Consider the following 16,056-nt stretch of genomic DNA (forward strand, 5'->3'; position numbering starts at 1 on the left):
CGCCCTTCCTCTCTGAAATCAATAAAAATATATTAAAAAATACACAAACTATTTTTTTTAAAGTCAACTATAAAAAAATTTAAGGTTTTTTAAAATTTGAAATACAACTTTATTCGGGTTCTAAACGAAAAAGAATGGGAATGACAGTAACAAACAAGGTTTCACCACTGAGTATTGTGATGCAACTGCAGCTTTCTTATAGTTGAAACTCAATAAGGAAACAACTGCATTCCAAAACAGCTAAATATGCAGGTCCAAAAAGTGAAGGTATTTTTAACTGCCACATTCTCTCCAAAGCCCATTCATCTTTCAGCATCCCAAGGATCAAGCACAGGTTCTGATTAGCTATATAACAAAGTGGCAAACACGCGGCACCACTGACATCACAGGACAGTTGCCTGACGCTGGGCTCCAGCTTCCCTCTCACAGGTTGTCATCCTCGTCTGGGAGCGCCGTGGTCTGAGCAACCTCTAGATCAGTGATGGCGAACCTTTTGAGCTCGGCGTGTCAGCATTTTGAAAAACCCTAACTTAACTCTGGTGCCGTGTCACATATAGAAATTTTTTGATATTTGCAACCATAGTAAAACAAAGGCTTATATTTTTGATATTTATTTTATATATTTAAATGCCATTTAACAAAGAAAAGTCAACCAAAAAAATGAGTTCGCGTGTCACCTCTGACATGCGCCATAGGTTCGCCATCACTGCTCTAGATCATGCTCACACTGTGCTGCCAGTGCTGGGCCATGACAACTTCTGGTGGGGGAAGAGCAGGCATGGCGACGAACTCCAAGTTAGGGTCTCCAATTAGTTTTCTAGCAAGCCAGAGGAAGGGCTTTTCAAAGTTGTAGTTACTTTTGGCAGAAATGTCCTAGTACTGAGGGTTCTTTTTATGGTGGAAGACAATTGATTTTGCCTTCACTTTCCTGTCCTTGATGTCCACTTTGTTGCCACACAAGACAATTGGGGATGTTCTCACACACACGCACACCAGATCTCTCTGCCAGTTAGGCACATTCTTGTAACTTTCGAAGTTACATCAAACATTATAATGGCACACTGGGCTTGGATGTAGTAGCAGTCTCACAGCCCCCCGAACTTCTCCTGGCCGGCAGTGTCCAGCATGTTGAACTTGATGGGCCCTCGGTTGGTGTGGAACACGAGGGGGTGCACTTCCACACCCAGGGTGGCTACATACTTCTCAAATTCACCCGTCAGGTGACGTTTCACGAAGGTCGTCTTCCCAGTCCCACGTCACCAACCAATACAAGTTTGAAAGAACTTGGGGTCCTCCTTGGGCGGCCATGGTGATGTCAGTCAGAATCGTCTCCCGGGCCATCTGACTGACAGCAAAATTTAAGGTTTTAAAAATTTTCTTTGTTCTTGAAAATGCACATCAGAATTTCAAGAGAATAGATTTTTATTTGATGAAAGATGTTTTAATACAAATACTAAGCATGAAAAAAATACCAAATTTAATCTTTTCAGTATAATTTATTCTTATTACATTTTAGTTTGCATTTATTAAGTATCTTAGAAATATTACACTCAAGGTAATAGAATTCCAGACAGGGGTTATTAAGAGGGGTACAGTCTCACTTAGTCAGTATGTCAATTTCATAGTTAGCTTGTAGGCCTCCTCACTACACATACTTACTCTCTGTGGTTATTATATGTAACTGTCTTCAAGATGTGGCTGAAGCTTAAATCTACATCTGGCATCAGGCCAACTATGTAAATCTATGAATATGGGCACCAACGGCATTTAGAGTATATAGCCTGCTACAGGATTCTTTCTTGGCAGTCAATGATGATGAATCTAGGAAGGTTGGCTATTCTCTTGAGAGAAAAAATACCCTACTTCAAGTGACAGTTACAGTTTTCTAACAGAAAAAAAAAAACCAGCAAAGGGAAAGAATCAATGATAAGGATAGAGAAAATACTCTGAGAATAGAGTAAGTACAATATATACACAATGGAGTGAATAGTGAGACCTATTCTAAAAAGTCTGACAAAAATTTATTCAATTACATTTTATACAGTAATATTTAGTGACCTTTGTTCAAAATATTATGTTTTAAATTCACATGTAAAAATAACAAAAGCTTATCACTCAGTCTCTGGTCAATAAGAAAGGAAGAAAACCTTGCTAGGTATAATAATAAATAATTTCACACAAAGGCCAGGTGACATAAGAATAGTATATTAATCAATATATTTTCTTTGTATTTACAATAAATCCATTTGTTAATACTGTGATAGAAAAAATAATAAATCAGTCCACATTATGTAGTAGAAACAGGCTCTGAGGATGATCATACCTCTCACAATAAAAACATACAAGGATTTCTCCCACAGTTATAGTACTTTTCAACATGACAGTCTTAATTGAAGGTAAAACTGACAGAGTACTTTACTTTAGATCAGTTATGTCCAAGAATCAAGTGTATTACCATTAAGCAAGCAGCAAAAAGCTGTTTCATTTAAATATAGTAGTTACCATGTGAGAAGTTAATTATATTTTGAGTTATAAAAAGTACAAACACTAAATTGGGAAACTGCATTAACCAAAAGTAGCCCCAAACAAAAGAGGCATTAATAGAAATGAAACAAGGCATTCTTATAAGTATATCATGCATAAAAAAGGATAATTACATAATACAGATGTTAACAACCAGACTAATAAATAAATTAAGTAAATTTCATAGTCATTGGAACAAATAAACTATATTTAACCACTTAAGTGTTATGCTGTCACTGTTTCAAAATATAAGGTAATATAATTAATATAACATCTAAAACCTGCATGTTAAATGTTTGCTTTTTTGATCCCCTTTTGAGATAGTTAAGAGGGAACTGTGTAACAAAATATTATCTGAATATAAATTATCAACACAAAAATGATACAATTATCATGTAATCACCATTTTGTATATGCACAATGGAAATACTGTGAAAGCTAGAAAAAGAAGATGAAAATATATTGGTCAGAATTTTACATTTCAAACGAATCCATGATAATCTGGAACAGAAAAAAAATAAAATAAAATTCACTAAATAGATATAACTTGATATCCTTTCCCAATTCAGTAGTACACTAAGATGCAACTTCTAAACAAATCCATTACCTCAAAGGTAAGAGGAAGATGTAAATCTCTTTTAAATACTGGCTTTAAGTTTATGCTCTGAAAGATGGTTGATATTAGCCAGAACTACAATACTATTTTTTAAAATGCAGAATTTTTGCTTTTGTATATCTACTTTATTAGTAAGGGATAAAAAAGAAAAATATTAAAATATCAAGCCCAGGATAAGTATTTATAGCCAGTTCATGAATAAATTAAATTAACCAATTGGGTCAAAAATTTCCTACTAATGCTGGTTTTAAGTTGTTATAGCTACTCTTAGAATAAAGTAATTTAGAAGATGGCTATCATAACTACCGATAGCACTTTTCATGGTATATCAATTTCCATTCTTCCTACTCTCCTTTGCCACTTAAATGCATTATTTTAACTATTTAATAGGGAATCTTATTTTACAAATTCCTTGTTTCAATTACTGAAGAGGTGATTTGAACACATAAACCTGCCAGTCCTGAGATGATGATGGTGATGATGATAGGAAAACTAAAACCTAGGATGATTTTTCACTCAAATTTCTGCTTTAGTTTTTTTTGGAAGATGGCTGGCAGTATAGAAAGAAGAGCCAAAATCATTAGGACAAATACTGAGTTCCAGGAAACAGCTTCCCCTGCTGTTGTAAGCTGGTACAGTGTTGTTCCTGCCTTAATGGCTATAAAAGAGGGAGGTGCAACACCTAAAAAAAACAAACAAAACCAATAAAAACCATCAGTTGTTCATCTTTTAACATTATAATTTTCTGCATGTATTAATTATCTTTTAAGAATATAGCAACCTCCATTTTGGAAATTTTTAATTTGAAGTCCCTTAAGTTTATTTCCATATAAAGGATTAAAATTTTCATAATCACTTTTTAAGAAAATAAATATAAGAACCCAAGAAAAGTTTCCAGAAAAATTTTACAATTATGAACAACCTTAAAAAAAGAATGTGCTGCCGTGGCTGGTTTGGCTCAGTGGATAGAGCATCAGCCTGTGGCTTGAAGGGCCCTAGGTTCGATTCCCGTGAAGGGCATGTACCTTGGTTGTGGGCACATCCCCAGTGGAGGGTGTGTAGGAGGCAGCTGATCGATGTTTCTCTCTCATTGATGTTTCTAACTCTCTATCCCTCTCCCTTCCTCTCTGTAAAAAAATCAATAAAATATATATTAAAAAAAAAAAAATGTGCTCTGATCCAGCAATTTCAACTTTCGCAAATAATGTATATGAGCAAAGGTCTAATCTCAAGGATGTTCATCAAAGCATTATAATAATAAAAATCTGGAAATAATCTAAATATTCAAAAATAAGACTGAGTAAATTGTCATTCACCCTTGACAGAATATACCTAAAATAAAATAAAATGGTAGGATACTCAGAAATGAAATGAGACTCAAAATACAAGTAAAAAGAATTTATACAAGAGAATACACAAAAGATCATATTTCATTAAAAACCAGAACTGAATGCCCTGGCCAGTGTGGCTCAGCTGGTCGTCCCATGCATTGAAAGGTTGCTGGTTCAATTTTAGGTCAGGGCACGTGTCTGGGTTGTGGGCTCAATACCCAGTAGGGGCCATGCAAGAGGCAGCAGATTGATGTTTCTTTCTCACACTGATGTTTCTTTCTCTTTCTCTCTCTCCCTCTCCTTTTCTCTCTCTCTAAAATTCAATTAAGAAAATAAAAATTATAATAAATAAAAAAAGCAGAACCAAAAAAATTAATTCAGCCAAAGCTGAAGTTAGCTAAATCTCTAGGTATTTAATCTGTAAAGTAAGAAAATATGGACAAAAATTCTCTTTTGAGTCCATAAACGTTAACATTAATTTACAAAATCCCAAATTAACCGTGATATTTTTTAAGTTTGACAATAAATTTTTGAAGTAGTAATAAAAATTGATTTTGATTATTTTTTTCAAAAAGATCTATTCTCGCATGTATTAACTTAAATGAATACTCATTACATGAGGAATCTGCTCCTTTTGTTGGTAGCGAAACAATTCAACTTAAATTTGAAAGAAAAGCAGAATGCTCTTGCTAAAGAACCATTAGAATTCATAAAATATACAAATGAATCTTTATGTCCACTGATTAATTTCAAAATTAAGTGCAGCTCCTTGAAAGCAATATATTTGTTAATCCTTGCTTCCCACATACTTTTGGTAATGCCCATAATAAATATTGATTTCAATAAAATAAAAAATACGATCAATTCTTTACTGAAAGTTCAATATTTCAGTGCCTGATTAGAGGACAAAGGAGAAAATTATTCAAAAAAGGCACTTTTTTTCTCTCCACTGAAGGAGAAAATGGAGTTTAAAAATCCTGCTTACTAGTAATCCTGCATGATTAAAAAAATATCCATAGAGAATGCTCCTCTTTAAAAGAAGCAACACAAAAATACTTAAATTAAGACAATCCAACCAACATTTCTGAGTATCTGTTTACATAGGCCAGGCACTGTGCCACTGTCCTGGCATGTCTGCAAAGCATGAAATCCATCCCAGCTGGACACTGCTAGATATGTACACAATGAGTTCTAATACAGAGTGAACCAGAGACCTTACCTAGAAAAGTGCCAATAAAAAAAACTTTCAATGGCACATTTATCACAGGAGATGTAATATTAATAAACCAATTAGGCAGAAATGGTGTTATTCTCAAAAATATAATGTAGTTAATGAGATGTTCTCTATGACGTTCAACCTGTCAAGAAAGAAAAGAATTGGGATCAAGATAAAGTCAATCTTGAAAACAATGTGCTTAATATAAAATACCTTATTTCAAATTCTCATCCTTGATAGTTCAGAGTTTATCCAATAGCAATAATCAAAAGGGAGCTTGAAAATGACAATGAACTACTTATCAAATGCTCACTACCAGAGCTAAATTAACTTGGGATGAGAGGTTTTTTAAATTGTGCTTAAAGCTTAATGGTACTAAAGATGGTTCTATACCAACCTAGATAATGATGGCTCAACAATGACATTTTAAACCTAAAATGGCAAAATTAAACTTATGGCTAGATATAAGAAACACATCAAGTAATCAACTTTTCAATGCCTTTAACTTCCTATAATGTAAAGGGCTAATATAACACATCAGCATACCCAGCCTTCAATTTTTTTAAAAATATATTTTATTGCTTTTTTACAGAGAGGAAGGGAGAGGGATAGAGAGTTAGAAACATCCATGAGAGAGAAACATCGATCAGCTGCCTCCTGCACACCCCCTACTGGGGATGTGCCTGCAACCAAGGTACATGCCCTTGACCGGAATCGAACCAGGGACTCTTCAGTCCACAGGCCGACGCTCTAGCCACTGAGCCAAACTGGTCAGGGCACCAGCCTTCAATTTTTAAAAATTTCTGATCTTTATTTTACCATTGGCATGCAGGAGGCAGCCAATCGATGATTCTCTCTCATCACTGATGTTTCTTTCTCTATCTGCCTCTCCTTCCTCTCTGAAATCAATAAAAATATTTTTAAAATAAATAAAAATAAATGAGATTAAAGTATATGGAAATATTTAACCAATTAAATATAGGCAATGATTACATTAGTTAATACTTTCTTTGAATAACAAGCTTACTTATGAAAAATAAATAGGTATTCCAAAAATATATGTAAAATAATTTTATTTTATTTATTTTGAGAGCAAAAGAGACATTGATTTGTTGTTCTACTTCTTTATGCACTCATTGGTTGCTTCTTTTTAAAAATATATCTTTATTGATTTCAGAGAAGAAAGGAGAAGGGTAGAGAGACAGAAACATCAACGATGAGAGAGAATCACTGATCGGCTGCCTCCTACACACCCCCAACTGGGGATCAAGCCCACAACCCAAGCATGTGCCCTTGACCGGAATCGAACCCAGGACCCTTCAGTCTGCAGGCTGACATACCCTACGCCAAACCGGCTAAGGGCGCCTCATTGGTTGCTTCTTAAATGTGCCCTAACGGGGGGGGGGGGGGGGGGGGGGGGGGGGGGATCAAACCACAACTTTGGTGTATGTCAGTATGATGTTCTAAACAACTGAGCCATCTAGCCAGGACCACATGTAAATTAATTTTAATATCCAGTACATATGTGGTAAAGTGAGAAGAGCACTGGACTAAAAGTCTAGAGATCTGAGATTCCGCACCTTGCTTTACAAGTAAATAAATGTTTGATTCTAGGTCAAATGCTTAATTTCTGTTAATATGCTAATCATAAAACAAAGGAAAAAGGCAAAGGTAATCTATAAAATTCCTCTGAGAGTTAAGTGTTTCTTCTGATTCTTTATAAAAACAGAATTTTCTTAGCAATACTATGTTAGATTTTTCTGTATAGTATAGCTTACATTATATTGCTAGTCTTTGCAGAGACCCTGACTAAAGATAACAGTTGTGTCAGACCAGTGCAGCTCAGTGGATGAGCATCAACCTATGAACTAGGAGGTCACGGTTGTCAGGGCATATGTCTGGGTTGCAGGCTCAAGCCCATGAGGGGCATGCAGGAGGCAGTCAATCAATGATTCTCTCTCAGCATTGGTATTTCTTTCTCTCTCTCCCTCTTGCTTCCTCTCTGAAATCAATGAAATATATCAATATATATAAAAGCCTAAGCAGCCCTAACTGGTTTGGCTCAGTGGATAGAACGTCGGCCTGTGGACTGAAAGGTCCCAGGTTCAATTCCGGTCAAGGGCATGTATCTTGGTTGCGGGCACATTCCCAGTAGGGAATGTGCAGGAGGCAACTGATCAATGTTTCTCTCTCATGGATGTTTCTAACTCTCTATCCCTCTCCCTTCTTCTCTGTAAAAAAAATAAATAAAAAATCAATAATAAAAAAAAAAAAGCCTAAGCAACAGTTCAACCACTCGACCGTTCAACCAGTAGCTATGACGCACACTGACCACCAGGGGGCAGACGCTCAATGCACAGGCATGGAAACATGGAACAGACTGATGAATCTCAGAGGGAAAGGGGGGAGGGCAGGAAGAGATTAACCAAAGATCTTATATGCATATTATTGGCCCGATGCACAGATTCGTGCACTGGTGAGGTCCCCTGGCCTGGCCTGCAGGGATCAGGCTGAAACCAGCAGTCTGACATCCCCCAAGGGATCCTGGATTGTGAGAGGGCGCAGGCCACGCCAAGGGACCCCACTGGTGCACGAACCCGTGCACCGGGCCTCTAGTATATACATAAAAAGATAACAGTTGTTCCCACAGGTGAAATGCATTAGAGGAGTTTTTCATTACAAGTTTTTCACTGACAACATAACTACATCAACACAAAACAGGTGAAGCATCTAAATATGTGGTTGCCTTTACACTGGCATTTTGCCTTCTCTGCTCTAATTGAACTTACTAGAAATGAAGAATTAAAATTACTGTTATGGGTACAAAAACTTTGTCTCTGAAATTATTAACATTTATCATTTGCTTCCCACTTGATTTTATGTTGGCCAAAAAATCATTTTTATTAAAGCCTTGAGTCTGAGTTAATTTATGTAAGGACTATATATTGACCTCCCAATTAGCCAAAGACTTACATTAAATAATTTAAAAACACATGTTTACCTGCTGTGACCATTTTACTGCTTTCTCTGTTAGATATTTGTATACAACTGGTCTCCCAACTAAATAGGAGAGCATATAGCAGAATGAGGCACCAAGTCCAGAACACTAGAAAACAATAAGAAGCCATGAGCATTTTGTAGTTATTCATATGGATATATTCACCTAAGGAAATGCTGAACTACTTTACTTCTTTTGGGGCTGGGAAAGATACTCTGCACGCCATCTCTTGTGCAGAGAGCAAGAACCCATTTGAACGAGTCCTTTCTCAGACCAAATTATAACTAAATTAAGATCAGCTAAAACTAACCGACACGATTAAATTTAGTGACTATATCGAATAGTTAATGTTAGCCTTTAGCCTAAGAATAAAACTTCAAGAGCCAATGTTTTTCTTTCAATTGCTTTGCTTGAAAACACCATCCCCAGCTCTGGGACTTAACTCATTGCATCAATCAATACTCTTGGACTATTTGAATTACAAAATACAATAGAACAGTGGTTCTCAACCTTGGCTGCACATTAGAATCACCTGGGAATCTTTTTAAAATCCTGATTTCTGGGCCCTGGAATGAGGCCCAGAAGTCAGAATTTTAAAAAGATTACCACCCAGCCCTAGCCAGTTTGGCTCAGTGGATAGAGTGTCGGCCTGCGGACTGAAGGATCCCAGGTTTGATTCCGGCCAAGGGCATATGCCCAGGTTGTGGGCTCGATCCCCAGTACGGGGTGTGCAGGAGGCAGCCAATCAATGATTCTCTCTCATCACTGATGTTTCTATCTCTCTCTCCCTCCTTTCCTCTCTAAAATCAATAAAGATATATATTTAAAAATAAAAATAAAAAGACTCCCACCCAGGTGATTCTAATGTGCAGCCAAGGTTGAGAACCACTGCAATAGAAGAAAAGATTAAAAGAGAGCCTATAAATGCAATCAAGTCTATGATACCCCAGTTCCAGGAAAAAAAAGAACTTAAGTTAATCTAACATAACACATCCTAATGGAGGGACTTAACAAATAAACATTAAACTCCTCTTAAAACTAATGAGTTTATGTTTATATAAATAAGTGGGACTAGTAATGCCATCCTACTTGTCCTCCTCCTCATTCTATTTTAAGCTGTTCTTTATAGTTTTCCAATTTGATTTAATATACTTACCAAACAAACAAGAAATAAGGCCAGTGGAAATGGATAAAGAAACCCTGAGAGTATACTGAGAAATATAGAACCTGGAATAGCAAATGTTTGCAAGCTGTTAACTTTTAAGTTAAGGATTAAAACATAATTAAGTGGAATTTTCAAGACAAAGCCAACATTTCTGGAAAAAATATCAGTACATAAGTAATCATGTTAATAAGATTACATCCACATTTCAGTATTAAAAATAAGGTAAAATTATATCCAAAAGTTTAAAAAATATATGACTTCTCAGTTGTGATGCCTTTATCTCGAAGTTCACTAATACAAGCCAGGAATCAGGCATTGGCAAAAAACAAACAAAAAAAGAGGAGGAAAAGAAAAAAAGAACAAAAGAGGTCTCCAGTAATCTTTTTTTTGTTCATTATTTTTATTATTTTTTTAATTGTCTAAAGTTTTACATATGTCTCCTTTTTCCCCAGTTGACACCCCCCCCCCCCAGCATTCCCACCCCCCCGGGCAAGCCCCCACCGCCCCAGTGTCCAGTAATCTTGTAAATATGCTTCTCTAATGCACTGCACTTACTCCAAAATATTTTCAGGAAATATGATTTCTGTGGAAATCTAGGTACATATAAGGTATAATAATTCCTTATTTGTAATTTAACTTATACACGTTTGCCTAAATTCATTAATCTAGAAAAAAAGATAAGGGTTACAAAATATAATAAAAGTCACAAATCTTATTTTAAAAACAATTATGTTTTTTCCTTTAGTTGCCAGTTTGGGCTTGGACCCCTTTTTAAGCCCTCACATGATTTACTTACAAGGTCAAACTGAGTGAACTCCCTCAACATCTCTCCTTCCTACTTGAAAATGTCTGTCTTCATCCATAAAGACTCCTTCTCCTTCTTTCTCTAGTTTCCACTTTACTCATGTTTTCATTGAAACATGAAACATGAATCTTCTTCCTCCTCATGTGTTTCTTAAACCTCTTGTTCTTCCACAGAAGCTGCCCTGTTTAAAACTACTCAGATGCCTATAAAGAAAATCTAGGCTTTCCTTGACCAAGGTTATCCTACCCAATTACTGCCTCTCATCTTTCTTCCTTGCAAGACATTCTCTCCTCTTCCCTTACAACCTGGCTTACCCATCCACCACTCCATTGAAACTTCCTCCTGGCCAAAATAAATGACTTTTCTCATTTTTTAGCAATTCCTGCATAGGATTAAACATCCTCTCTCATTTAAAAAAAAAAAAAAAAAAAAAAAAAAAAGCACTTTTCTTCTACATTACAGATCATTACATCTCTAGCTTTTTTCTTCTTCTCACCCTCAACTCTTAAGATTTTTCTACCATTCTGTTGACCATACTCTTCTCTCCTTTTCCTTCAATAAATTCAGCGATTTGCATGGTTTCAAGTATTTGGCCATATATGTTGATAACTCTGAATTCTCTATCTTGATTCAATCTTGCTAATCAAAGACAAGTCTCAAATTTTCTATCAACTGGATGCCTCCATTAAAAATAAATTTTATCAATTTATTATTTATTACAGGGTTCTTTAGAACCTGATGGAAAAGTTTCAAACATATGAAAGTATAGAAATTAGTATGATGATGCCCTATATTCCTATGCACAGATTCAACAATTAACACTCAACCAATCTTAATTTGTCTTTTTCCCTTACACTGGATTATTTTGAAGAAAATCCGAGACATATCAATTCATGTGCAACTACTTTAATACTTTAAAAGGATAAGGATTCCTTCTCTTTTTACCATAACTATAATACCGCTGTCAGACTTCCAGAGATTTCTTACTATAATTCCTTACTATCCTGAATATCTATTTAGTCTGTATTCAGATTTCCCAAAGACCTCATAATTTTTTTCTTTTACAGCTAGTTTGATTAAATCAGTATAAAAAAATGCTCAAACATGGTATTGCTTACTTTATCACTTAAGTATAGCTTCCATTTTTCCTTCTTCCAATGTATTTGTTGAAGAAACCAGTCATTTGTAGAATTAATCACCTTTTAAATTTTGCCTATTGTATCTCTTAGAATGGTTTAATATGTCCCTGTCCTTTATCTTGTAGTATTAATAAAGCTATTCTCTCTGCATGGGAATGTCTTTCGAGCTTAACTTTCTAGCTCTGTTTAGATTGTTATTTCTTTCCTCTTACACTGATAAATAGGAAAGATAATGACACAGGGCCTACACAAAGCACACTAAGTAAGCAATGTTTGCCTTAGCAGCAAAAGCTTTTGTAAGTGTATTTGTTACTAAGACATATATTTTATATGTATAATATATAATCCAATATGTAGTATTATTTGCAAATGACATGATATTGTACATAGCAAACCCTAAAGACGCCATCAAAAAACTACTAGATTTAATAAAGGGATTTGGCAACGTGGCAGGATACAAAATTAACATTCAGAAATCGGTGGCAATTTTATACACCAATAATGAATTCTCAGAAAGAGAAACTAAACAAACAATCCCATTTACCACTACAACAACATATTAAGATACTGAGGAATAAACTTAACCAAGGAGGTAAAAGACTTGTACTCGGAAAACTATAGGATATTGAAAAAAAGAGAGGAATATATAAACAAGTGGAAGAATATACAGTGTTCATGGATTGGTAGAATTAACATCATTAAAATGTCCATACTACCCAAAATAATCTATAGATTCAATGCAATCCCTATTAAAATACCAATAGCATATTTCACAGATCTAGAACAAATATTCCAAAAATTTATATGGAACCAAAAAAGACCCTGAATAGCTGCAGCAATCTTCAGAAAGAAGAACAAAGCGGGAGGGATCACGATAAAAAATATCAAGTTATACTACAAAGCCACTGTAATCAAAAGAGCCTGATACTGGCACAAGAACAGGTATATAGATCAGTGGAATAGAACAGAAACCCCAGAAATCGACCCAAGCCATTACGTTCAATTAATATTTGACAAAGGAGGCAAGAACATACAACAGAGTCAAGAAAATCTCTTCAATAAATGGCGTTGAGAAAATTGGGCAGATACATACAAAAAAAATGAAACTAGACCACCAATTTACACCATAGACAAGAATAAACTCAAAATGGATAAAAGACTTAAATGTAAGTCGTGAAACCATAAAAATCCTAGAAGAAACTATAGGCAGCAAAATCTCAGACCTCGTTCATTGCAATGTTTATGGGTGCATCTCCTAGGGCAGTGGTTGGCAAACTGCGGCTCTTTGGCCCCTTGAGTGTGGCTCTTCCACAAAATACCACGTGTGGGCGCGCATGTACAGTGTGATTAAAACTTCGTGGCGCGGAGAAACTAAGATGGCGGCATAGATAAACACCGGGAAATTGCTGCCTCCCACAACAATTGAAAAATCTTCTAGGAACACAAAACGGACATCATCCAGAACTACAGGAAGGCTGGCTGAGTGTAAATTCTACAACTAGAAGGAAAGAAAAGCACTCTGAGAGCCAGAGGAGCTGCGGAAGTAAAGTGCAGAGGTACGGGGGCTCGAGCGCGCGGAAAGGGGCTGGCACCTGAGGATGCGGCTGTCTTTTTGAACCCGGAGGGAGTCACAAGCTCCCGACGGCTCTGAACTCCGGTTCCGGGAAGTCTCTGGGGACCCAGGACTCATACGGGGAGAAACTGGACTGTCTGGCAGCGTGCGAAGTTGAGGGCAGCTTTCCCTCAGAGGTGCTTGCAGCCGTTACCGGGACACTGAGACGCGCGACTCCTTAGGGCAGGGCTAAGGATCCACCATAGCTGCTTGCTCCACCCTTTGATTCCTTGAGACCCCGCCCCACCCAGGCTGCGGCAGAGGCTTTTGCATATGAATGCCCCGGCCCTTTGCAACCTGATAATTACCTAACTGCGGCCGGGCCAGACAGACCCAGAACTTCCAAGAGAAGGCCCAAGGCCCCACAGCAGCTTGCATTGCTTCACAGCTGAGCCTCATCAGGTCACCTCCAAACTCCAAAAAAGGAAGGGGAATCTGCAGTTCTCTTCGTAGCTCCTGCTGTGTAACCTCAGGCAGAGGCAAAATTAGCACCTCCTTAGATGCAAGAGCCAGTGTACCCAGTGGTCAGAGGGGGACCATCCAGATTACAACTCCTCAGATCCATAAGGGACACACTCAGGATGCAGACTCAGTGAGCACCAAAACCCCACTGAAGCAAGTCTTGCCCCAGAAGGGTGTCTCCAGCACAGAAGTTCTCCCACTGCAGACACAGCTGATTCTCACTGCCAATTGGCCTGGAGGTCAATTCCTCCCAGTGATCCTACAACAACCAAGGCATAACTACAACAAGACTGTGCACAAAGACCACAAGGGGGTGCACCAAGAGTGTCCACCTCAGGTAACTGGGGAGGCTGAGACACTGGGCCCTACAGGACACCTAGCATACAAAGCCACTCTATCAACACAGGGAAGCAGCCAAAATGCGGAGACAAAGAAACAGGTCACAAATGGCAGAAATGGAGGAAAGCAAACGGCTGGATATAGAGTTCAAGGCCACGTTTATAAGGTTTTTCAAGAATTTTATGGAAAGCGCCGATAAATTTAGTGAGTCCCTCAATAAGTATAGTGAGACCCTGGAGGACATGAAAAAGGACCAACTAGAAATTAAGCATACACTGACTGAAATAAAGAATAATTTACAGAGATCCAACAGCAGACAAGAGGATCCCAAGAATCAAGTCAAAGATTTGAAATACAAAGAAACAAAAAATACCCAACCAAAAAAGAAAAAAGAAAAGAGATTCCAAAAATATGAAGATAGTGTAAGGAGCCTCTGGGACAACTTCAAGCGTACCAACATCAGAATTATAGGGGTACCAGAAGAAGAGAGAGGGCAAGATATTGAAAACCTATTTGAAGAAATAATGACAGAAAACTTCCCCTACCTGGTGAAAGAAATAGACTTACAAGTCCAGGAAGCGCAGAGAACCCCAAACAAAAGGAATCCAAAGAGGACCACACCAAGACACATCATAATTAAAATGCCAAGGGCAAAAGACAAAGAGAGAATCTTAAAAGCAGCAAGAGAAAGACAGTCAGTTACCTACAAGGGAGTATCCATACGACTGTCAGCTGATTTCTCAACAGAAAACATGCAGGCCAGAAGAGAGTGGCAAGAAATATTCAAAGTGATGAATAGCAAGAACCTGCAACCAAGATTACTTTATCCAGCAAAGCTATCATTCAGAATAGAAGGTCAGATAAAGAGCTTCACGGATAAGAAAAAGCTAAAGGAGTTCATCACCACCAAACCAGCATTATATGAAATGCTGAAAGGTATTCTTTAAGAAGAGGAAGAAGAAAAAGGAACTCTTACCATTTGCCACAGCATGGATGGAACTGGAGAGCGGATAAATACCACATGATCTCACTCATTTGTGTAATATAATGAACAACATAAACTGATGAACAAGGACTGATCCAGAGACGGAGAGGCATTGATTGGACTGTCGGGCCTTGGAGGGAAGGTAGGGGAGGGTGGGGGTAAGGGGGAAAGATCAACCAAAGGACTTACATGCAAGCATATAGGTCTAACCAATGGACACAGACAACGGGGGGGTGAGGGCATGAGGGGGAGTGGGTAGAGGGTAACGTGGGGACAAGGACACATATGTAATATCTTAATCAATTAAAAAAAAAAAAAAACTTCGTGGCCCATGCGCAGAAGTTGGTATTTTGTAGAAGAGCCGCATGTGGCTCATGAGCCGCAGTTTGCCGACCACTGCCTAGGGTAAGGGAAATTAAGGAGAAAATAAACAAATGTGACTACATCAAAATAAAAAGCTTCTGCATAGCAAAAGAAACCATCAACAAAATGAAAAGGGAGAGGGAACCAAGATGGCGGCATAGGTTAACGCCGGAGTTTGCTGCTTTGAACAACTACTTCAAAAGTGAAACCAAAAAACGGAAGGGACATCACCCAGAACCACAGGAACGCTGGCTGAGTGGAAGTCCTACAACTAGGAGGAAAGAGAAACGCATACGGACACTCAGAGGAGGCACAGTGCTGAAGTCAAATTCTGAGGTGCGGAGTGCGCGGAGCGGGCTGGCGGCGGAGGGCGCGGTTGGCGTTTTCAATCGGGAGGGAGTCGCAGACTCTGAGCTCCAGATCCGGGCAAGTCCTTAGGGACCCAGACTCAAACGGGAGAAGCGGGACTGTCTGGCTTCGGTCAGAGCGAGTGCAGCTTTCT

At 37.7% G+C, this 16,056-nt stretch overlaps 1 protein-coding gene and 1 pseudogene across 1 annotated transcript in view; both read right to left on the reverse strand.

Annotated features, from left to right (window-relative positions):
• On the reverse strand, window positions 1–1,737 carry LOC118664805 (annotated as a pseudogene).
• A 452-nt stretch (window positions 1,738–2,189) lies between these two features.
• The window catches only part of TMEM41B (transmembrane protein 41B), a 33,536-nt gene continuing 19,669 nt past the window's right edge, over window positions 2,190–16,056 (reverse strand). Inside the window, exons 4-7 of the mRNA XM_036325331.1 lie at window positions 9,841–9,934; window positions 8,688–8,792; window positions 5,690–5,828; window positions 2,190–3,821 (exon numbers count right to left, since the gene is read on the reverse strand). Of these exons, the coding sequence (XP_036181224.1) occupies window positions 3,652–3,821; window positions 5,690–5,828; window positions 8,688–8,792; window positions 9,841–9,934 (508 nt within the window). The 3' untranslated portion in view covers window positions 2,190–3,651. The remainder of the gene's footprint in view (window positions 3,822–5,689; window positions 5,829–8,687; window positions 8,793–9,840; window positions 9,935–16,056) is intronic.

The sequence above is a fragment of the Myotis myotis genome, unplaced genomic scaffold (assembly GCF_014108235.1).
Source record: "Myotis myotis isolate mMyoMyo1 unplaced genomic scaffold, mMyoMyo1.p scaffold_m19_p_10, whole genome shotgun sequence".
Lineage (NCBI taxonomy): Eukaryota > Metazoa > Chordata > Mammalia > Chiroptera > Vespertilionidae > Myotis > Myotis myotis.